The sequence below is a fragment of the Microcebus murinus genome, chromosome 6 (assembly GCF_040939455.1).
Source record: "Microcebus murinus isolate Inina chromosome 6, M.murinus_Inina_mat1.0, whole genome shotgun sequence".
Lineage (NCBI taxonomy): Eukaryota > Metazoa > Chordata > Mammalia > Primates > Cheirogaleidae > Microcebus > Microcebus murinus.
In genome coordinates, this window is record NC_134109.1 from 27,178,557 (window position 1) to 27,202,507 (window position 23,951).

Below are 23,951 nucleotides of genomic sequence, written 5' to 3' on the forward strand. Positions count from 1 at the left end.
GACGGGGTCTCACTCAGGCTGGTTTTGAACTCCTGACCTTGAGCAATCCGCCCGCCTCGGCCTCCCAAGAGCTAGGATTACAGGCGTGAGCCACAGCGCCCGGCCAGAAATCTATAATTTTAATATATTCAAACTTATCAATCTTTTATGGCTTTAACATTCTGCTTCCTAAGACTTTTATTTAAAGGTTATAAACACACTCTTCTTTGTTTTTTCTAATGCTTCCATAGTTTAAGGAAAAAGTTTAGATCTTTGATTCACTTGAAATATATTCTCATGAATCATGTGAAGCAGGAATCTAAATATTTTTTTTCAAATGGATAGCCACCTTGCCATTATAATAATATAACAATAACTGACATGTATTGAACAACACTTACTTGGACCAGGAACTGTTCAATTTCATCCCACCTTATTGGGCTTGTTTTGAGGATTACACAAAAACGTTTTAAAGCAGCAGCAAGGAAAGCACCAAATGTTTATGTGGTTTGCCTGAATCATAGAGACACTAACTGGTGGAAGCAGGAGTCTGATCCTAACAGAATGACTCCACACTATTTGACCTTCTAATATAATTTATTTTTCCCACAAATTTGAAGTACCACCTTAATAATATGCCAAATTCCCATAAATATGTAGGTTTGTTTATAGACTTTCTATTGTGTTCCAATGATCTATTTATCTATTTATACACTATCTTGTGAGCACTGAAAAAGTCTACTCTGATCATGTTATCTATCCTGCATAAAATTTTGATAACACCCTCAGGATCAAATCCAAAACCTACAGCGTGTCATGTAAGGGCCCCTCCCTTCCACTTTCTACCTCTGAAGTCTCAGATGTCGGTACAGGTCACTTTCCCCATGATTTCCTATCTTCTAGTCATAAAAACCCTCTGGCAGTTATTTGAACAGGCCAAGCACATTCACTCCATGTAACACTGTGCCTCCTTGTTTTTGTTCATACCACTTGCTCTGCTTTACCGTATCTGCCTTAGTTAGTGGGCAAGCACCTATCCATTTTTAAGATTAACTCTACTCTTTCCTTCCTCCCCAGCCCAAGTCAAAAGAAATCATTCTTTCCTCCTTTATGTGTCCACACTTGCCTCTAGCACTGCTATTTGATTGCATTTATTTTTTTTTTTTTTTTTTTTTTTTTTTGAGACAGAGTCTCACTTTGTTGCCCGGGCTAGAGTGAGTGCCGTGGCGTCAGCCTAGCTCACAGCAACCTCAAACTCCTGGGCTCGAGTGATCCTTCTGCCTCAGCCTCCCGGGTAGCTGGGACTACAGGCATGCGCCACCATGCCCGGCTAATTTTTTATATATATATCAGTTGGCCAATTAATTTCTTTCTATTTATAGTAGAGACGGGGTCTCGCTCAGGCTGGTTTTGAACTCCTGACCTTGAGCAATCCGCCCGCCTCGGCCTCCCAAGAGCTAGGATTACAGGCGTGAGCCACAGCGCCCGGCCGATTGATTGCATTTATTTATTTACATAGTTTTCCCCCTACCTTACCTAGTATAAATTTAAATGTTTGTTGAGTAAATCAATATAAAACAATGACCATCAAATTGTATGCGCAATCATCAGAGCAACTAATTTGTAAAAAGATGCAACAATTTTATTTTTATTGTAAATCAACAATTTATAATTGTATAAATTTATGGGGTACAAAGTGATGTCATCATTTATGAATACAAGGTGGAATAATTAAATCAAACCGGTTAACATATCCATCACCTCAAATACTTAACATTTTTGTGGTAGGAACATTTGAAATTTACTGTCTTAGCAATTTTGAAATGTATAATACTCTATTATTAATACATTTACAACGCTATGCAAGAGAACTCAAAAAAGAACAAAACATTCTTCCTGCCTAAGATTTTGTACCCTTTGACCATCATTTTAAAATTTTAAATGAGACAAAATATCATTTTCAAAATAGCATCCAACAGTGAGTGTATTTAACCATATTCAGCTCATAATAGAGCAAATGGGTGAACAGAATAATTCATTGCCCTGAATGTTTAACAAACTGCTAACAGAGAAAGTTGGTTGAAGAAATGCAGAGGAACACTGTCTTATAAGAATTAGAACCGAGGGGCTCCATAATCATCAGGCATCCGTTCAATATTGTATCTGATCAAGACAAAAAAATTAACACTGGTAAGAAAGATGGGCACAGAACCATCTAAAATCCCATCCTTTACTGACTGCAACACTCTTACCCCACTATGAATTCTTTTGTCAGTGGGAACATTTTGGGGGAACATGATAATGAATAATTTACATTAAAAAAAATCAAATTACTTATTTAAAAATAACTAATTAAAAAATTTTTCAAGCTGGGCACGGTGGCTCATGCCTATAATCCTAGCTCTCTGGGAGGCAGGAGGATCGTTCAAGGTCAGGAGTTCGAAACCAGCCTGAGCAAGAGCGAGGCCCTGTCTCTACTAAAAATAGAAAGAAATTAATTGGCCAACTAGAAATATATAGAAAAAATTAGCCAGGCATGGTGGCGCATGCCTATAGTCCCAGTATTCGAGAGGCTGAGGCAGAAGGATTGCTTGAGTCTAGGAGCTTGAGGTTGCTATGAGCTAGGCTGACACCACAGCACTCTAGCCCGGGCAACAGAGAGAGACTCTCTCTCAAAAAAAAAAAAAAATTTTTTTTTCAAAACAGATATTTCTGGCCAAAAATACTAGCTTGCTTTAAATTGCTGCTTTGTATTTAAATTGGCACATTTCTCTATTTCTTCTAATAATCTTACTGTAACGATTTAAATGTCTGCCTCATAACTAAATCCTACCTTTATCTTTTGCCCTTGTTCTTGCTACTCTGTCTCATTTCTTCAAGTTTAACTATGTAAACGTTTGATACAATAATTTCTTTCATATTCTCTATAACCTTATCCCCTGACCTCATTTTTAACTGATATCAACTATATACTTCTAATCACTTTCCCAAGAGAAATTTCTCACCTATGGTTAGAAATGTACATGATAGGAACTCCAGGGATTTTCCGGATTCTTCGTTTAAGGTCTCGGTCAACTGTGGCCACAATGTAACATTTGTGCTGTAAGAGACATAGATTGGTTTTCACACTGAGCTCACTGAGTACACTTAATGACTATTGGATAATGGCACAAACACTGACTAGTTTGGAGAATCATTCATTTTCACAGTGAATAGTTGAAGAGAAGATTGTAACAATTTGCTGCATTGCTATTATGATCTAGTTCATATTTATAAAATATATAACAAGATGCCTGGGCTGAATGTAGCCTTAAGAATCTTGAGGGGGAGAACAGAAAACTACTTAAAAGCTGCAGAGTGTTTTCTGTCTCATAAGTGGAAGAGACTTTCACATTTGAGGCAGGCAATTCCTGAGTTTTGGACTCTATGCAAATTAAAGTGCCTTAGATTGGAGGGCAGCTCTCTCCTTTTCCGGGATCTTGGGGCTTGAGCATGCTCTGAGGCCTCCTAGTGGTAGAGGTAGGCTACCCTATGGGCCAGAAAGCCAGAATAGGATCTTTAGGACCTGAAGTTTAAGCCTAGTAGCTCCAAAAGCAGTAACACTTAGGTGTCAGTTGGAAGTTATATTGTACCTTACTTTTGTCATATCTGAATCTCTCACTGAGTTTTATAAAAAGCTTCAGCATGGTGTCAGCTATGCTGTGGGAAATTAATGGAATGCTGGCCTTATCCATGGGAAATAGTGGCTAAAGGGATGGCCATGCAATTACCAGATGAAGATTATCCTTAGCAGATGTTCTGGTGGTGCTTGATAAGGAGGCCAGAATGGAAGAATTAAACACCTGCTTCTTTAGGGTATGTGTGAGATAGCACTCTGGGAGGCTCTCATATATAACTGAGAAACACTTTTGGGTTAGAGATGGTGGACAGGAATAAAATTCCTGCAACAGGAATAAGTGGAAATGTAACTTTATTTTATATATCCTACATTAACTCACTTAAACTATTTTACAGAGATTTGTGAAATAAAAAATCAGTAAGTGTCCCAATCACATACAGTGTAAATGCAGGTGCTGAGATCTAAAATCCATATCTCCTTCCCAAGCCTGTGCTCTTTCCATTATGGTTAGAGTATAGATTTTCAAGTTACTCTCTAAAGTAAATGAGGATACCTATGCTTTTTATGAATAGATGCTTTATAATTTTTTTAATCATTTATTTTACTTTACTGACATTCAAGAGATAATAGTTTGCCTTTTTTTTAAGGCACAAAATAAACATTTACAAATTGATGATACCTGAGTTACTCTCTGTACTAAGCAGTCATCTGCATAGGTTCCTTTATGTGTGCATGGTAATCGTTCAAATCTTGGATCCTTGGCAATTCTGTAGGGTTATAAAAGTGGATTAAAGAAACAATCAAGCAATTGGATGATTTTCTAAGTCTCAATCAGTGAAATAAATGTAACACGACCTCAATGGAGATTTTAAAGCCCCCCTCTCCTCCTAAAGCTTATGCTCTAATTGGAAAGACAACTCACAAGGAAGACAACTGGTGTGCTTACGTCATTTCATTATTACAAAATCCTGAGCTATTATGTATCCATTTTACAGATGAGAAGGCAGTTTCAGAAAAGTTAAATCAATTTATTCAAAACACAGTTGGGAAAAGCCAGGCTTCAAAACCAAATCAATTTTTTTTTTTTTTTTGAGACAGAGTCTTGCTTTGTTGCCCAGGCTAGAGTGAGGGCCATGGCGTCAGCCTAGCTCATAGCAACCTCAAACTCCTGGGCTCAAGCAATCCTCCTGCCTCAGCCTCCCGAGTAGCTGGGACTACAGGCATGCGCCACTATGCCTGGCTAATTTTTTTCTATATATATTAGTTGGCCAATTAATTTCTTTCTATTTATAGTAGAGACAGGTCTCACTCTTGCTCAGGCTGGTTTCAAACTCTTGAGCTCGAGCAATCTGCCCGCCTCGGCCTCCCAGAGTGCTAGGATTACAGGCGTGAGCCACCGCGCCCGGCCCAAAACCAAGTCAATTTTAAACTAACCATTTCACTTTTAGGAAGTTGTCTTACACAAATATACAAGAATACAGGCACAAGGATGGTCACTATAACACTGTTTATAGTAGTGAAAAACTGGAGATAATCTAAATATCCATCAGCAAGGTAAAAGTTAAACACATTTTGGTGCTCCATCAAAAAAAAGTGAAGTAGAGCTGTATGTACCAATGTGGATGGACTTATATGAAACTGCTGAATAAACAAAGCAGGCCAATGAACAATTTATAAATATATAATATGATTCAACTAAGAACACAAATCTATCTAACACTATTTATTTAGATTTGCAATTGCCCAGAAAAAGGTCTGGAAAAATATATAATGACCCTTCTCAGTTGTGACTCTTGGGGTAAGGGACTGGACAAAGTGTGAAAGTGGAGGAAGACTTTTACTTTTTTTTTTTTTTTTTTTTGAGACAGAGTCTCGCTTTGTTGCCCAGGCTAGAGTGAGTGCCGTGGCGTCAGCCTAGCTCACAGCAACCTCAAACTCCTGGGCTCAAGTGATCCTTCTGCCTCAGCCTCCCGGGTAGCTGGGACTACAGGCATGCGCCACCATGCCCGGCTAATTTTTTATATATATATCAGTTGGCCAATTAATTTCTTTCTATTTATAGTAGAGACGGGGTCTCACTCTTGCTCAGGCTGGTTTTGAACTCCTGACCTTGAGCAATCCGCCCGCCTCGGCCTCCCAAGAGCTAGGATTACAGGCGTGAGCCACAGCGCCCGGCCTACTTTTTATTTTATATATATATATATATATATGTTTATATTATTTGCCATAAAAATTCAAACACATATTATTTTCACACAAATTTGAAAAAGAAGACCCCCAAGTCTGTGATTCCTAGAGGCCTTCTCTTTCTATTGTATTTCACAATGATAACGAGTCACTGAAATGAAAAAATAGGTGTACAGGTAGTAAGTGCAACAAAAATCTTCCTCCATATTGCAGTAGTTTGGTGCTAGGTCAACAGGGGTTGGATATATTTATTTAAAAAAATGACATGGAGATGAGATAAAATGAAGATGAAAGAATGTACCAAGCTCTGTGAGTATAGGCAGGTACCAAACTGGCACCAACCACCTGTAAATTGGTTGTTGGTGTTCAGGGAGAGTGAGTGGAACTTTCTAGCTGGGGGAAGGACTTTTATGGAGAAGAGAGTTAAATAGGGCTGGAAAGAGTCTTCAACACTGGGCTGACAAATGTGACAATATAGGTGATGTGGACTCATTAAAAGATTTCTGAGCAACAGAGTGACACAAGCAAGGCTCTGTCTTGGGAAAAACAAGCTGGCTGTGGTGTGGAGGATACACTAGAGGGAAGAGTTGCCAAGAAACTAGGTAGGCAACAGTCTAAGATTTTGCTCTTTTGGTTATCTCTTTACACCAGAAATCATTTGTTTTCTTTCTATAAGCTCTTTCTCCAAAATATACCAACATGCTTTTGTATCTTTTCCATCTTAAAAAAAAAAAAAAAAGTAAAACACCTTTTTACTTACATCCCCCTTCAGCTAACACCCCACTTCTGTTTCTCTTGACGCCAAACTTAGTTCTTCCACTTGGTGCTTCTATTTCTCACCTTGCATTCTTTATTTTTATTATTTTAAAAATTGTCCTCTTTCCCCCTTTTAATTTGAATTATTTCAGGCATATAAAAAAGTATAAAAAATGCTGACCATCTAGTTAAATAAATGAAACATTACAAATAAAAATGGAGCCCCTTTCCATTTCTAAGGTCTCTCACCTCTCCATAAGTAACTATTATCCTAAATTTGTTTTTTTGTTTTTTTTTGAGATAGAGTCTCGCTTGTTGACCAGGCTAGAGTGAGTGCCGTGGCGTCAGCCTAGCTCACAGCAACCTCAAACTACTGGGCTCAAGCAATCCTACTGCCTCAGCCTCCCGAGTAGCTGGGACTACAGGCATGTGCTACCATGCCTGGCTAATTTTCTCTATATATTAGTTGGCCAATTAATTTCTTTCTATTTATAGTAGAGACGGGGTCTTGCTCTTGCTCAGGCTGGTTTCGAACGCCTGACCTTGAGCAATCCGCCCGCCTTGAGCAATCCGCCCGCCTCAGCCTCCCAGAGTGCTAGGATTACAGGCGTGAGCCACCGCGCCTGGCTCTAAATTTGGCATTTAGCATTTCCACATGTCCTACTATGCATGTAAGATTGCATATGTACATACAATGTAGTATTGATTTGCTTGTTTTTAAACTTAGATAAATGATATGCTCCTGACTTTTTTTTTTTTTCCAGAGACAGAGTCTCACTTTGTTGCCCAGGCTAGAGTGAGTGCCATGGCGTCAGCCTAGCTCACAGCAACCTCAAATTCCTGGGCTCAAGCAATCATACTGCCTCAGCCTCCCGAGTAGCTGGCAGGCACCACCATGCCCGGCTAATTTTTTGTATATATATTAGTTGGCCAATTAATTTCTTTGTATTTATAGTAGAGACGGGGTCTCGCTCTTGCTCAGGCTGGTTTCTAAGTCCTGAGCTCTAGCAATCTGCCTGCCTCGGCCTCCCAGAGTGCTAGGATTACAGGCATGAGCTACTTTGCTGGGCCTGGTCTACATTTCTTAATACATTTCTGCTCACCCCCAAATCATTAAGATGTTTTCTATAACATATATTATACTAAGAGTTTAGATAGTTAATCCAACTGGAATTGATTTTTATGTGAGGTAAAGATAAAATTTTATTTCTTTCCACAGGGATAATCAATCACTTTCCCACTGATCTAAACAATTGTACTACTCTAATAACTTCCATTTTCTTTTGCCTAAAAGAAAATACTTTTAGATATATATATAAAATATAATAAAATTCACTAACTATAAAGTTAGTTAAATGAGTTTTGACAAATTTATATATCCATGTAACTTCCTCCACAATTGAGAGACAGAACATTTGCAATGCCACAGAAAGTTCCCTGTCCCCCTCTGCAGTAAGTACCCTTTTCCTAGCCTTGGCTCCAAGCAACCATTCATCTATATTCTTTCCTAGAATTTCATATAAGTGGAAATCCATTTCTGGAGTGATAGAAATGTTTTACCTCATGAGTATTATATTATGGTAGTTCCACAACTGTATATATTTGCCAAACCCATCAAATTATACAAGTAAAATTGATGAGTTTGACGGTATGCAAATTATACCTACATAAAGGTGACAAAGAAAAAAAATCCACTGGTCTCACTCAAGTGATTCTTTTCTGGTTTTTTTTTTTGGCAAGGAGGAGGGGATAGACAGAGTCTTGCTCTGTTGCCCAGGATAGAGAGAGTGCTGTGGTGTCAGCCTAGCTCACAGCAACCTCAAACTCCTGGGCTTGAGGGATCCTCCTGCCTCAGCCTCTGGAGTAGCTGGGACTACAGGTGCAAACCACAACATCTGGCTAATTTTTTCTACTTTTAGTAGAGACAGGATGATCTCTCACTCTTGCTCAGGATGATCTCAAACTCCTGATCTCAATCAATCCTCCCACCTCAACTTCTCAGAGTGCTAGGGTTACTGGTGTGAGCCACCGAGCCTGGCCCTGGTCTCACTCAAGTGATTCTGTACTTTGAATGTATCCTTTACTTACATATGATTTTGTAATTTTAGGCATTAATCATTTGGAAAATATTAATTCAATGAGGCACATAGATTTTCCAAATATTGACACTTTTCATTAGATAACATATAAAAAAAGGCCGGGCACGGTGGCTCACACCTGTAATCCTAGCACTCTGGGAGGCCGAGGTGGGCGGATTGCTCGAGCTCAGGAGTTTGAAACCAGCCTGAGCAAGAGTGAGACCCCATCTCTACTATAAATAGAAAGAAATTAATTGGCCAACTAATATATATACAAAAAATTAGCTGGGCATGGTGGCGCCTGCCTGTAATCCCAGCTACTTGGGAGGCTGAGGCAGGAGGATTGCTTGAGCCCAGGAGTTCGAGGTTGCTGTGAGCTAGGCTGACACCATGGCACTCAATCTAGCCTGGGCAACAAAGCGAGGCTCTGTCTCAAAAAAAAAAAAAAAAAAATATATATATATATATATATAATGAATCACACTCAATATCTCTATGGGTTTCAACAGAAAGGTCTTTAGTATTGGGAATATAATATGCTCACAGTTTTCCAAAACTCTAATTTTCACCTGAAAGCTTGAATTTTAGCACTGGCAACAAATGTAAGGTGTTTTCCTTGAAATGACAGGCTCACTACCATTAATTTTTGAGGGCTGGGCATGGTGGCTTGTGCCTATAATCCTAGCACTCTGGGAGGCCAAGGCAGGCAGATCATTTGAGTTCAGGAGTTCGAGACCAGCCTGAGCAAGTGTGAGATTCCACCTCTACTAAAAAGAAAAAAGAAAGAAATTAGCTGGACAACTAGAAATATATAGAAAAAATTAGCCCGGCATGGTGGCACATGCCTATAGTACCAGCTACTGGGGAGGCTGAGGCAGGAGCAGGTCTGAGGTTTGAGGTTACTACAACCTGAAACTCCTGTGTTCAAGTGATCCTCCTGCCTCAGCCTCCTGAGTAGGTGGGACTACAATGCCTAGCTAATTTTTATATCTTTAGTAGAGACAGGGTCTTGCTCTTACTCAGGCTGGTCTCAAACTCCTGAGCTCTAGAAGTCCTCCTGCCTTTGGCTTCCTGGAGTGTTAGGATTTCAGGTGTGAGTCACGATGCCTGGCCAGCTCTGGCTTTAAAAAAAAATTGCCTATGGGTGATAGTGAAGAATATAATTACTAGCACTGTATGAGTTCACTGCCTTGATTTGTACTAAGGCATTAGCAGTTTTGCCATCAGTTTTGCAAATATCAACATAGTGACAAAGGCAATGTCTTTACATTATTATGAAAATAGTTTTGTGAATTCCCTGCACAGGTCTCTGGGACTCATAGGGTCCACAGACACACTCTGAGAACACTTACCCAAAATTTAAGGGTATTTCTGGAGTAAACTCAAAATTTAAAATGTGAATCCTTTAAGTTTGAGATTCTGAAGGAGACATCTACATAACAAACTAATAGAAAAACAGTTTCTAACTGAAAATCTAGAGGAACTTAAAAGGAGGCCCATAAGACCAGTATGGCTAAAATAATTGAGTTCAAAGAACTTCAGCTTAAAGTTTTCTAAACTTCCAATATTTGCTTTTTAAGTCACAAAGAAGCAGCTTTTTATATGATTTTTATTTAAATTAATTAGCCAAGAAACCTTGAGACAGCACACAGATGGAGGGTCAAAAGAATCTTCAGTATACCAATCTAGAACAAATCTAGCCCAGCTACTTCCTACCTGAGAGCCACTCGATACTTCTGCCCCAATTTCTCAATTTCAGCCATTACACAGTCAGTTATACAAGGAATACCTGCCAGGAAAAAAAAAAATTAGGAACAGAACTTGTGAAGAAATTATCTCTGAATTATATCCTGTTCAGAGTCTTTAAAAGACCCAAGGGAGTTCTAGAATGACAGCAGAATTAGCACAATGAAATAAATAATAAGAACTAGAGAAGAAAGCTCTGCCAGCCCAGCGCGGTGGCTCATGCCTGTAATCCTAGCACTCTGGGAGGCTGAGGCGGGTGGATTGCTCAAGGTCATGAGTTCGAAACCAGCCTGAGCAAGGGCGAGACCCCACCTCTACTATAAATAGAAAGAAATTAATTGGCCAACTAATATATATAGAAAAAATTAGCCGGGCATGGTGGCACATGCCTGTAGTCCCAGCTATTCATGAGGCTAAGGCAGAAGGATTGCTTGGGCCCAGGAGTTTGAGGTTGCTGTGAGCTAGGCTGACACCATGGCACTCACTCTAGCCTGGGCAACAAAGTGAGACTCTGTCTCAGAAAAAAAAAAAAAAAGAAAGCTCTGTTTATACTAGGGAACTGCCCCAACCCCGCACCACAGATTCACAAAAGTATCTGTCATAGACATATTTGGCGGAAAAAAAATTGGATCCTGTCATTATATTAATAAAAAAGTTCTAGGTGGAAAAAAATTTAAATATGAGCCAAACTCCATGAAATTAACCAGAAAATGCAAATTTGATCACATAAAAATAAAAACCTTCTGTCAGAAACAGAAGAGCCAAACAAAGCCATAGCAAAGTCAAAAAGCTAAACTGGGAAGAATATTCCCACAAATTTGTCAAACAGCTAATTTCCTTAATATACATAGATCTTTTAATAATAGCTTACAATTATGTGCTATGTGTCAGATACAATTAACCTCTATCAGGTAGCACTGTTATCATTATCCCCATTTTATACATGAGGAACCTGAGGTACAAAGAAATTAACTAACTAGATAGCACATGGTGAAGCCAAGATTGGAACTGAGTCTATCAGGTTATAGACTGGGACCTTAACTATCATGCTATATTTTATTTCATTTCATAGAAGAGGACATATAAATGGTCAATGAGACTGTAGATGCTCAATCTCACTCCTAATTAAAGAGATGCAAAAAATCTTTCCCACCTAGTGGAGTGACAAAAAACCCCATACTGAAAAATCTCAATATTGAGGAAACACATATCCTCATATTAAGTTTGTAGGTATATAAATTGGCATAACTATTTGACCATTTTCATTTCATTATTTGAAGGCAATTTTTTTTTTGAGACAGAGTCTCACTTTGTTGCCTAAACTACAGTGAATGCCGTAGCATCAGCCTAGCTCACAGGAACCTCAAACTCCTGGGCTCAAGCGATCCTTCTGCCTCAGCCTCCCAATTAGCTGGGACTACAGGCATGCGCCACCATGCCCGGCTAATTTTTTTTTATATATTTTTAGTTGGTCAATTAATTTCTTTCTATTTTTTAGTAGAGACAGGGTCTTGCTCTTGCTCAGGCTGGTTTTGAACTCCTGACCTTGAGCAATCCGCCTGCCTTGGCCTCCCAGAGTGCTAGAATTACAGGCGTGAGCCACCTCGCCCAGCCTATTTGAGGGCAATTTTGCAATACTTATTAAAAATATCTATACCCCTTGATATTGTAATATAGCTTCTAGAAAATGTGTCCTAAAGAAATATTCACATTTTTACATATAGACATATCCACAAAGGTAATCACTATAGCCTTGTTTTATAATATGATAAAAACTGGAAATAATCCAAATGTCAATAGAATATTGGGTTTAAAAATTTATGTATTTTAATAGAATAATATATAACTTAGGAAAAGAATGAGGTCCATCACATATACTGACATAGAAAAACATTCAAGATATATGTTCAATGTAAAAAGCAAGGAGAAATGAATAACCAAAATGTGATCAATCCATACAATATTATTCAGTAATAAAAGGAAAGTACTGATACATGCTATTAATTTGTGACCCCCTGAAGGATGCAAACACTCAGATGAAAATTAAAACAAAAACAAATAGAAAAAGTAAATATAAATAAAAAAATAAAATATAATATAAAAAAAATTTGTGACCCCTGAAAACATTATGCTAAATGCAAAAGGACTAAATAGTATATAATTCTATTTTTATGAAATATCCAAAATTGGCAAATCTATAGAGACAGAAAGTAGATTAATGGTCACCTAGGGATGGGAAAAGAGAATAGGGAGAGTGATGGCTAAAGGGTAGGAGGTTTCTTCTAGGGATAATGAAAATGTCCTAAAATTGTCTAGTGATGGATATGTACAACTCTGTGAATACACTAAAAGCCACTGAATTGTACATTTTAAAAGGATGAATTATATAGCATGTGAATTACATCTCAATAAAGCTGTTTTAAAAAAGAGGAAATAAGGTATGATCCATTTTTATTAATAAAACAAAAATAAACATTATCTCACACAGATTATATATGAATTTTTTAAAAATGTCCCTTCTTGAGGAAAAGCATTATAGGGAACTTTCATTTTTATAAATACATTAATACTTTTGAAAGCAGAAAAAGCTAAGAAAATTTTAAATGAAAATACAATGACCAGAAGAAAAAGCATTTGTAAAATAGAGGCACTAAGGCAGTGAGATCAGACAGTCATGGATTCAGAGGGCAATGCATGCTTTAAGAAGATAAATTTCAGAGCCATATGGCAGAGAAGTGAGCAAAGACTTACAACTGGAGTAAGGAGACAGGCCTAGGAAGACCGCCATAAGGAAAGGGAAAGTAACAGCCACAGCATTCATGGTCAGAAGAGAAACCTGATGGGAAGGGAATTATCCTCCCTCGTTGGACTATCAGGTAGAAATGGAAGGGACCTCTTCAAGGTAAGAGGATAAAGGCCTTCCTTAAGGTTTAAAGGCAAGCATGCATGCATGCATTCATTCATTCATTTATTTATTTAGACAGAGTCTTGCTTTGTTGCCCAGGCTAGAGTGAGTGCCGTGGCGTCAACCTAGCTCACAGCAATCTCAAATCCTGGGCTCAAGCAATCCTTCTGCCTCAGCCTCACGAATAGCTGGGACTACAGACATGTGCTACCATGCCCGGCTAATTTTTTCTATATATTTTAGTTGGCCAATTCATTTCTTTCTATTTTTAGTAGAGACGGGGTCTTGCTCTTGTTCAGGCTGGTTTCGAACTCCTGACCTTGAGCAATCCACCCGGCTTGGCCTCCCAGAGTGCTAGGATTACAGGCGTGAGCCACCGCTCCCGGCCGCAAGCAAATATTTAAAAAGCAGAACTTAAAACAGTTAAAGAGTCTCCTACAAATTTGTACTGTTCTTTAATATTTTTTCAGCCTTTGCTTTGAGGTACTGTGACATAGAAGCCTGCAGAAAGTGGTATTTTTCTTAATAAATTTATTTTTAGAAAAGGCACAGTGAGAGCATTTAGCTGTATACATTATAGCTGCATTCTAAGGTACACATATCTAGAAAAAGCCTAACTACAGGACTAAAGCTATCCTGATTAAAGTTCTCACTAGAGATTAAAGTTCTCCCTAGATATTATTAGTGTAGCTACAGAGTCAAGGAAACAATTCACCTCCAAAGGGCCACATTTTGACCCTCTATCCATTTAGCTGATAAATACAACACAGCATTCCTGAAGAAGCAGCTCAGACAATTATAAGAAATGCCATGGAGAATATAAAAAGCCTATCAAATTTAGTGTCTTCCTCCATACAAGGCCACCCAAGGCCCATTCTTAGAGGTCTAGTAGCACCACAACTTTAGATTATTATTTCTAAATGATTTTCAGAAAAAGAATATGCATACTGCTTCAAAAAGAAATACAGAAAGGCCTATAAGAAAAAATAACTTTCCTTTGACCATTTCCCATCCCACTATTTCTGATCCTCAGAAAAGACTATTTATTCCATTAGCACCATTTTTCTCACATACTAGTTACTTTTTTTTTTTTCTTTTTTCTCTGAGACAGAGTCTTGCTCTGTTGTCTAGGCTAGAGTGCTATGCCATTAGCCTCGTTCACAGCAACCTCAAACTCCTGGGCTCAAGCGATGCTCCTGCCTCAGCCTCCTGAGTAGCTGGAACTACAGGCATGTGCCACCACGCATGGCTAATTTTTTCTATGTTTAGTAGAGATGGGGTCTTGCTCTTTCTCAGGCTGGTCTCAAACTCCTGAGCTCAAGCGATCCTCCTGTCTTGGCCTCCCAGAGTGCTAGGATTACAGGTGAAAGCCACCGGGCCCAGCAATAGTGGTTACTTTCATCTTCATAAACATATACACCTAATAAATATATGCAGCCATTCTCACATTTATTAACTTTATGCATTTAAAGATTTTGCTCTCGTATACCCTTCACACATCACTTACCTCCATCTTTTCATCTTCTTGGTAATAACAAATCAATAAACAACATTGACATTACTATCACTCTATAAATGTTGTTCACTGTAAAGTATCCCTTAAAAATTAAAGAGGAAGGTGCAAATTTTTCCTTTGATTTCAATAATTTATTCTTAATTGCAAAGTAGAAGTCTAATTTACATTTGTACCTTTAACTGGATGACTGGAAAACATATGACTTTAAAACTATCACAAATGTAACAGATCTTACCATGAGAAAGTTATTCCCTGATACATGGCCTAAATTTTCTCATTCCCACACATGGTAGTGATGGAAGATCATGTGAGGGAGGGGATACCCAAATACACAAAGGAAATCTATTAATGGTAAACTGCATACCTAGGTGTAAATAAACTACCTCAGATCCTTTGTGGTACAATACAAATAAACACCAGGAATATATACACTTAATGTAAAAGAATATATATACTGAAAAATATATAGATTTTTCGTTTATATAGAATTTTAAAATAGAAAATTCCCCTTTTACATTTAAAATTGATGTCCATGATGAGTCAAAGCACTTTGTTTTCTGAATTGTGAAAGTTTAATTATTCTGTCAAGATTGCATTAGATTTAAATTCAGAGAATACGGTTATTGCTATAGTGACCACTGCAAATTAAATGGGCAGCAATTCAGTTAACTGGAACCCCCACCTCCCTCTTTTAATATATTTGGATAAAAATGATTATTCTGTATAAATATTGCAGAAATGTCTAAGTATGATACTCACACTTGGCATACAGACAGTCCATCATTGACTGTACTAAGTCCAGTTTGGCTTTAATAGAAAAGTTGATAAAGTTGGTATCAACCAAGATGTGGTACGGTGGGCCCAGCTGGGTATTATATTGGAAGAATAAGCAGGAAGGGTGTTGGGGGCTGAAGGTAAAACAAAACAAGTACACAAAGTAAAGTTTATATTGATACTTTGGTATCAACAAAAACAAGAAGTCTCTGCTTGGGACAGTTTACTATTGATTAAACTCTTCTTGTTCATTGGAAATAAATCTTAAAAAGGAAGGCAAGGAAGTAACATTATATTTTTATTTTCTTTTTTTCCAGTAGAGACAGGATCTTGCTCTGTTGCCCAGGCTGGTCTCAAACTCCTGGACTCAATCTATCATCCGGCCTCGGCCTCCCAATGTGCTGGGATTATAGGTATGAGGCACCACACCCGGCTGCAACATCACATTTTAATCTCAGGTCTAGTACACTCACCACAACTTTAAAAAAGCAATTATTCAACCAAGCTCTTCCTCTAATAGGAGCAGAATAGCCATGGGCACAGGAAGGTAGAATACAGCTATTATGAATGATCCTACAGCAAGTTTGCCATTCTCATAGGATCCTAAAATGGTTGTATGGAATTTGGTATAGGAGAAAAGTTTGTCCAGTGTTAGGATTATATACTACAGCAAGGCCTGTATCTCATCTAAATACCATGTCTACGTTGAATATGACAGTGATTCTAAATGTTAGTCCATGGACCAATATCCATCTGTGATAATATATCTATCACTAAACCAGGGCAAAATGAGAAAAATAAGGAAAATGTGGTGAGGTTTTCATAAAGTTAAATGTACTTATTTAAAAGGAATAATCTTTATTCTGAAAACATATGCTTACTTTTCTTAGTGATACAATCTCTCTTTTATGAAATGCTGCTGTGTTTAAACAATGGCAAAGAAAAATATTAATAATCCTAGATTATATCTCCAGGATTTTAGGGGAAATTTTATTGCTCAGTGAAATTCAAAACCTTCAAATCAATGCAATTGGTATGTGTTCATCAAGGTGACTTTCATTTGCATAGTTGTGTCAGAATTACCAACAAAGGATTGAGTAAATCAGCTCAGTGAAAGCCTGGATTTCTAAGAAGTCTATGGTTTTAGAATGTCTCTTTTAGTTTTAAAGGAAAACTTAAAATTTTTGATTACTCACACTTCTCTTTCCTTCAGTGTGCTGGGATCCTTCTTTTCTTTCTTTTTAGGTTTTAATCTGTCCTTTTCTTTACTAGGAAACAAAGTAATTTAAATCCAAAGGAGAAGAGAATACCACAGCAGTTATAATCTCATTCAAAAACCAAATGTTCCAGTGTTTTTTTCTACAGAGATAATCCTATTTTGTGATTTTTTTTTTTATGTTAGTATCAGCATACATCTCCTGAGCAATTAACTATAGTAGGAAGTAGCCTGGAAGTACTGTAATTGATACATAAAGCCAATAATGCATAAAAATTGTTAATGGGTAAATAAATGTTGGTTATACTATCATTTCCTTCTTAGTCAGAATCTCTCATATCAAGGCTCAAAATCCACTTCCAAGCAGTGGGGAAATAAGCTGATAGTTATCTTCTGAAGACCTAGATGCTTTAACAGTAGGGGGGTAAAAGGGTTACCCCATATGCCACTTATAAAGGGCTAAAATGTAAAGACACATGTACAAAATTTAACCTGTAATTAGAAACAAAATATTATCAATGGGGTATCATGTCTAAAAAATTACATAATAAATCCATACTAAAGGCTGAGAAGAATAACTCTGAAGGCTCTAATGACATTCTTTTGTTCTGAGACTCTTTTTTTGAGACAGAGTCTCGCTGTGTTGCCCACGAGGGAGTGCCGTGGCATCAGCCTAGCTCACAGCAATCTTAAACTCCTAGGCTCAAGCGATCCTACTGCCTCAGCCTCCCGAGTAGCTGGGACTACAGGCATGTGCCACCAAGCCCAGCTAATTTTTTTAATATATATTAGATGGCCAATTAATTTCTTTCTATTTATAGTAGAGACAGGGTCTCGCTCTTGCTCAGGCTGGTTTCGAACTCCTGAGCTTGAGCAACCCGCCCACCTCGGCCTCCCAGAGTGCTAGGATTACAGGCATGAGCCACCGCGCCCGGCCTGTTCTGAGACCCTTAAACACAAGGAAGATCAGTCCTTATTTAACAGCTATTTCTATTCTTCACTGAAGCTGGGAGCTGTTTAGATTCTCTTTATAAGGATTAGCACCCTAGTTTCTTCTTCCACGATGATTCTTATAAGATTTATAAAATGAAGATATCTGTGACTTTTCTCATTTTCTCTTTCAAAAATACTTGAGTGTTAGGCACTAGAGACACAAGACAAACATGGTCTCTGACTTCACCATCTTTCAATAATAACAACATCTTTTTCTGGGAAATGTAGTAATGTAATGGTAACAACATAAAGATAATCGTACCCACCTCACAAAATTGTTATGAGGTTTAAATGTTATGTGGTAGATAAACCATACAACAACAGTGGAATTAAGTGAACACTTAAGAAATGTTTAATTTTCATCGCCCTTCTCAGTGTAATCGCTCAGCAGCTAAATGACTGTCATATACTTGACAAATATCCCATGCTACATAAATCGAAGACACAATAATATCAGAAGCAAATAACAACAAAAACTTTGACTACTTATCCCCTCGTGATTCTTATTACATCCCTGAGTAGTCTAAGAACCCAGTTGATTCCGGACACTCACAGCCTCTGATCTCTGAGACTAAGCATTCGCTTCATGGTCGCATACTTCCTTGTTTTCTTTTGCTTCCCCTTGAAACAGAAGTTTTAGAGTTAAAAGATTTGGAAATACATTGCACCTTCTTAAATCTCTTCTTTTCTCTTGTCCACTCCCTTCCCTTCTTGCCTTAAACATCAACCCCCTCTCCACTCCCTAAAGGTTAACATGCACCGCTCGGAGCAGTTTAAGAGCTAAGACTAGAATGAAAATAAGCAAGAGGAATGTTGAGAAAATTTGGCCACAGGCTGACTCCTTCCATCCCCGCCCCAAATCGGTCTGACAACCGTTCCTACCCTCCTCTCTCACCATGCTCACGCCACACTCCTATTTCTTCCGGAATCACCAACGGCGCGACATTTTTACGTCATCCACATACTGCTTCCGGCAAAGAATAGCCCGGAAGCGGAAGGCGCTTCGGGAAACGGAAAAGCCCTGAGCCGGTTCCCAGGCCGGGCAAAGACCGGCACTGGGGTCTCTTGGGAAGGTTGGGGGATTGCCTTCTTCTGAATGCTGCCACCATCTCCCAGGACCGCAGAGCTGGGACTTCGCTACGCCGCAGCCCCCTGCTTGGGTAAGGTTTCTCTCCGGCCGGAGTGAGCCAAGAAGATCCGCTTGCACCTGTGTCCCAGAGAGGGGGAGGACAGGAGTGGAGGGTGCGGAATCCTGGGTTGCAAGTAGTTTGGGGGAACACATTCTTCCCATTCTCCAGCGCTGGGTCATCGGAACTCTACTGCCCAACCTTGAGACTCTGGTCTCTACTTGGTTCTTCTAGCTTGCATGGTGCTTTGTGCAGCTAGGTGGACGATTCTCTGCGGGGACATGTAGTGTATTCGTCTCGGTGAAGAGAGAGATAGCGCTTGAGCGCCTTCTTTAGACTATCACTAGAAAATTGGGGCATAAGGTTGAATATATTTCGATTTACCAAGCCAGGAAAATGGTGGGAAACAGTTAACATTTATTGTGAAGCCTTGGTGTGTTATCTTTAAAGAAAAAGAGAGAATTAGTGAGAACAAGAAAGGAAAGGTAACTTCCGCCTTTTTGAGTATCTGCTGTGTACTCCAGGGGTTCTTAACCTTTTGGAGATCACGTACCTCTTGACAGTTTGTGGAAAGCCAGGAAGCCAGGGACAGTTCTTTTACAAATGGGCGCATATACAATTTGTGATGCAGTTTATGAGTCTGGTGGACTCTGAGGCCCATCCATGGGCCCTTTAGGTGTCTGTAAACTTCAGGTAAGAACCCCTATCCTGTACACTGCACTTGTCACTTTATTCATATTACATTCTTTGACCTTCACAATAACTTAAGTACCCTGATTTTACGTATGGAGAAGCTGAAGCCCAGATTTTATTCATGGGTCTATTTGAGTCTGTTTGATCTCAAACCCTGCATTTTTCTTATTGCACCATGCTTCCCTAGTGTATGGAAGCCAAAAAGATTATCAGGTTAAAAAAAAAAAAAAAGGAGATCATCATATAGCTCTTACTGTGAAACATGGGCGTATGGGTTAATATGAACTTCGGAGTCAGACTGCTGTGCCTTGTACTAGCTGTATGACATTGCACAGGTTAATCTGTGCCTGAGTTTCTTCATCTGTAAAATGGAGATAATCATAATAGTGTCCATCTGATGGGGGTGTTAGCAGGTCTTATGTTATCCTATTCATAGTTAAAATGTGAAGTGCTTAGAACACATTACTACAAAGTAAACCAAAGTTTTTCTATTATTATCATTGTGTCTTCCAACTTAAGAGTATGTAGTAGAGTTGTAATTTTATGCCAGTTGTATTTTAATATAGTTGCACTAGAACTTGAATTAATAAGCTTCAGAAACTTTATTAAGTTTTCATGTCCTGAAAAGCTCAATTGCGGAGTGGTTTCTTCAGTTGATTTGAGTGTAGGCATACTGGTTTTCGGTTTCTCCTTTCTGTTTTGGGCATGCATGCATTTAGCTAGCTTTGTAGTTCACATATCTGTAGGCTCTGCATTTTTGATGTTGAAATAGTTTTATTATTGAAACATCTACAGATACTGTATGCACCTCCTGCTTTACCCCATTTGAGGTCACTAGAATTTCCTAATCTTTTGAAACAGCTTGTCTCTGGCAAGGTATCATTTGTGGGTGGAGTGAACAGTGGCCACTTTTTGGATGCACTTTCTGGTGACTAGGCAATACATTTTCTAAGTAAACATGGTCAATTATTTTTTTAAACATATGGGGACTGATTAGTATTATATATAGGTTCAGAGGGAAAATTGCATATGATTAAGTAGTAATTTGCATTTAAATTCAGGCATCGACAGAAAAATACTCTCCTCTTTATGTGTACCTTGAAGTTGAAATCTATGAACAATAACGATTTTTTTAAAAAGCAATTTGTAATTTCTATTCTGAGAATTTTCTGATTTCCTTGATGGTTAATACATCATAGGGAGCTAAATTAGTGTTGGAACACCATGGGGGATGAGAACATACTTAGAAAAATATGTTTTTGTTGCTTTGTAATTGTATTGCAATCTGAGATTTAAAGTACTCAGATACTCTATAGCATTGTTTGATGGGGTTGGGAAAGGGGGAGTTGGTGTTGATTTGTGTTGGATGGGAGCAGAAAGTAATTGCTTTTGGGCACATACTTGTGAGGAAAAGAAATTATTTTAGTCCTTCTCAGCAGTCAAGAGGGTTGTTTTGTATTTTTCTGCAGTCTTAAAGAGAAAAAATCGCTCAAGATATTGGACCCACAGTTTGAACACATAATTGGGCTTGGACTTCATTCCATTCACTAATTGGTCTAACTTACTAATTTAAGTTGATAAATTTCTTTATAAAATTATGGATAATGAAAGATTTCCTAAAGAACATCTTGTATTTCAATGTTAGTTATAGGTAGATTCACATTTGTAGCCATCAAGAGAAAAAAAATTAATGTGAAGATATTTTTTCCATTTTGAAGTTACAGTTTTTACATTTATTTTCGTAACTTATATGACATGGCTTTTTTCCCCCAACAGACATTTGTTGCTGTTAATTATTTTTCAGTTAACTTGACTGCCTCCTAAATGTGATAGCATAGTATACAGCATGTTCTGCTCCTGAGGCTTTGATATTGAATTAGTTTGTAAGGTTACTTCAGAGGTAAATTACTGCTGCATGTTCATTCATTCAGAAAGCATTTTTTGAGGGCCCATTCTGTCCTAGGCAATGTGGTAGTTACTCTTCAAGACCACAGTTCTAGGCCAGGTATGGTGGCTTAGGCTTACAATCCTAGCACTCTGGGAGGCTGAAGCGGGAGGGTCACTTGAGGTCAGGAGATCGAGTCCAGCCTGAGCAAGATCGAGACCTCATCTCTACAAAAAAATAGAAAAAAATTAGCCACGCATGAGTGATGCGTGCCTGTAGTTCCAGCTACTCAAGAGGCTGAGGTAGGAGGGTCACTTGAGCCCAGGTGTTTGAGGTTGCTGTGAGCTAGGCGGATGCCACAGCACCCTAACCCAGTGACAGAGCGAGACTGTCTAAAAGAAAAAAAAAAAACCCACAGTCTTGTATTGGAAAAAGACTTATGGTAGGGGGCTGATTAGAGGTATGAGTTGAATATTTTAGGGGAATTACTCTACCTGTTCATCTTTCTGATAGTGGTTCAGGTCAGAGTACTGTTGTACTCTGTAATATTCATTCATTCATTCATTTATTTATTTGAGACGGAGTCTCACTCTGTAGCCTGGGTTAGAGTGCCATGGTGTCAGCTCACAGCAACCTCCTGGGTTCAAGGCATCCTCCTGCCTCAGCCTCCCAAGTAGCTGGGACTACAGACACGCGCCACTGTGCCCACCTAATTTTTTCTATTTTTAGTTGTTTGGCTAATTTTCTTTCTATTTAGAGACAGGGTCTCGCTCTTGCTCAGGCTGGTCTCGAACTCCTGAGCTCAAGCAATCCTCCCACCTCGGCCTCCCAGAGTGCTAGGATTACAGGTGTGAGCCACTGCACCCAGCCTGTTGTGTAATATTTAATACTATCAACATACTGTGTAACCCATCAGATTTCATTACCTTAATGGATTCTATATAATTTTACCTTTTATATGGCTTTAGCTATTAACTAGCTTAGGTTTAAATTTCAGTTATTTTTCTGTGTTTTTTTCACTCTGAAAGGTTTAGCCTTTACCAATATTCTTTTGTGTAGTAGTTTTCAAACTTTTGAGGTTGTTTAACCTTATTGCAGTTTGTGTGTGTGTGTGTGTGTGTGTGTGTGTGTGTGTATGCACACATGTGCACATCTGAGCCCTCAATATTGTGTTATATCATCGTGAGAGTGTTTTCTTGGTGGGACTCTTGAAGCCTATTCTACAAGGTAGGGTTTAATAGAGAGAGATGAGTATTCATTTAGCTATTAGAAACTAAAACGTCTCATGGTAGATAACATGTTTTGTCATTTAGTCTGACTTGAACAGAACAGACTTGAACAGATTTTTTTTTTCTTTTAAGAAACAGGGTCTCAACTATGTTGCCCAGGCTGGATTTGAACTCCTGGGTTAAAGTAATCCTCCTCCCTCAGCCTCCTGAGTAGCTGGGACTACAGGTGTGCACCACCACACTTGGCTTGATTTTATATGAATTTTTGTTACCTTGAAGAATTTGCATCATGTTTTTCAGAGCTTATAGCTAAAGCATTCATTTCAGTGTAATTTGCCTGTTAGTGTTGAGATAGTCAACATCTGTTAATTGTATTTTCTATTTATTGTATGTTTTGGCCAGAGATCAGTTAAAAGTAATCTAGTAACATGCAACATACGTTTTCTATAGTGTTCCCTTGCTTTTATCTGGAGATCCAGCTCAACGTTATTTTAACCCCTCTCTTGTCCACTTTGGGAAGTTCAAATCCAAAGATACTCCTTTGTGTATATGGTGAAGCTATTAGGAAGAGAAAGCAGTTAAAACCTTCCAGGGTTGATTTAGTTTTTTCATGTTTTGATGAAGAAAGAAACCCAACAGGGTTGTGCAAATGGTTTGTAGAAAGGGGTTGGGTTAGTTTTAGCCCAGCATTACCTGAATTGGGGCAGTGACTAGGGAGGCCTGGTCAAAATCCTAAGGGGGAGAGAATATAAAGTGGAGGATCATATGTAATTAAAAAAAATTTTTATTGTGGAGTAATTTTAAATTTATATAAAAGTTGTAAAGATAGCACAGAGTGTTCTGTATACCTTTCACCCAGCTGCTCCTAAATGTTAACTTCTTATATAACCATGGCACATTTTTCACAACTAAGAAAGTAACACTGGTACAGTACTATTACCTGAACTATAGACTTTATTTGAATTTCACAAGTTTTTCCATTAATGTCCTTTTTCTGTCCTAGGACCCAATCCAGAATACCAGGTTCCAGTTAGACCATGTGTAATTTTGATAAATAGTTTGGGGTTTCCAATGAGTGCTTTTTCTATTCTATGTATGTGGTCTAGTAATCCCCTCTGCCTAGTGCTGAAGAGTGAAAGTCATTGACTATGAGAATAAATAATACTGCAAAGATAGTTAGTGTTTTTATTCTTTGACTCCCAAAGCATTGTTAACTCTGTGGAAAAGTTGGCTTTGCTTCCAGGAGGG

General features: G+C 38.4%; 2 protein-coding genes across 5 annotated transcripts in view; one reads left to right on the top strand and one right to left on the bottom strand.

Moving 5' to 3' along the window:
- Positions 1-1,601: 1,601 nt before the first annotated feature.
- Positions 1,602-18,741, bottom strand: FCF1 (FCF1 rRNA-processing protein). 2 transcript variants are annotated; one of them, XM_012742102.2, is made up of 8 exons: positions 18,665-18,741; positions 18,323-18,390; positions 16,757-16,828; positions 15,546-15,694; positions 10,336-10,408; positions 4,278-4,365; positions 2,985-3,079; positions 1,602-2,142 (listed from the first exon to the last, which is right to left on the bottom strand). In XM_012742102.2, the coding sequence occupies exons 1-8, from the start codon at positions 18,665-18,667 to the stop codon at positions 2,094-2,096; spliced, it is 597 nt and encodes a 198-aa protein (XP_012597556.1). In that variant the 5' UTR covers positions 18,668-18,741; the 3' UTR covers positions 1,602-2,093. The 2 variants fall into 2 exon arrangements, with proteins under 2 accessions (XP_012597556.1, XP_075859979.1); XM_076003864.1 differs by having other exon boundaries at positions 18,652-18,699.
- A 21-nt stretch (positions 18,742-18,762) lies between these two features.
- The window catches only part of AREL1 (apoptosis resistant E3 ubiquitin protein ligase 1), a 39,273-nt gene continuing 34,084 nt past the window's right edge, over positions 18,763-23,951 (top strand). For all 3 annotated transcript variants that reach the window (XM_012742065.3, XM_012742057.3, XM_012742074.2), the window contains exon 1: positions 18,763-18,929. The gene's annotated coding sequence lies outside the window, so the exon portion shown is untranslated. The remainder of the gene's footprint in view (positions 18,930-23,951) is intronic.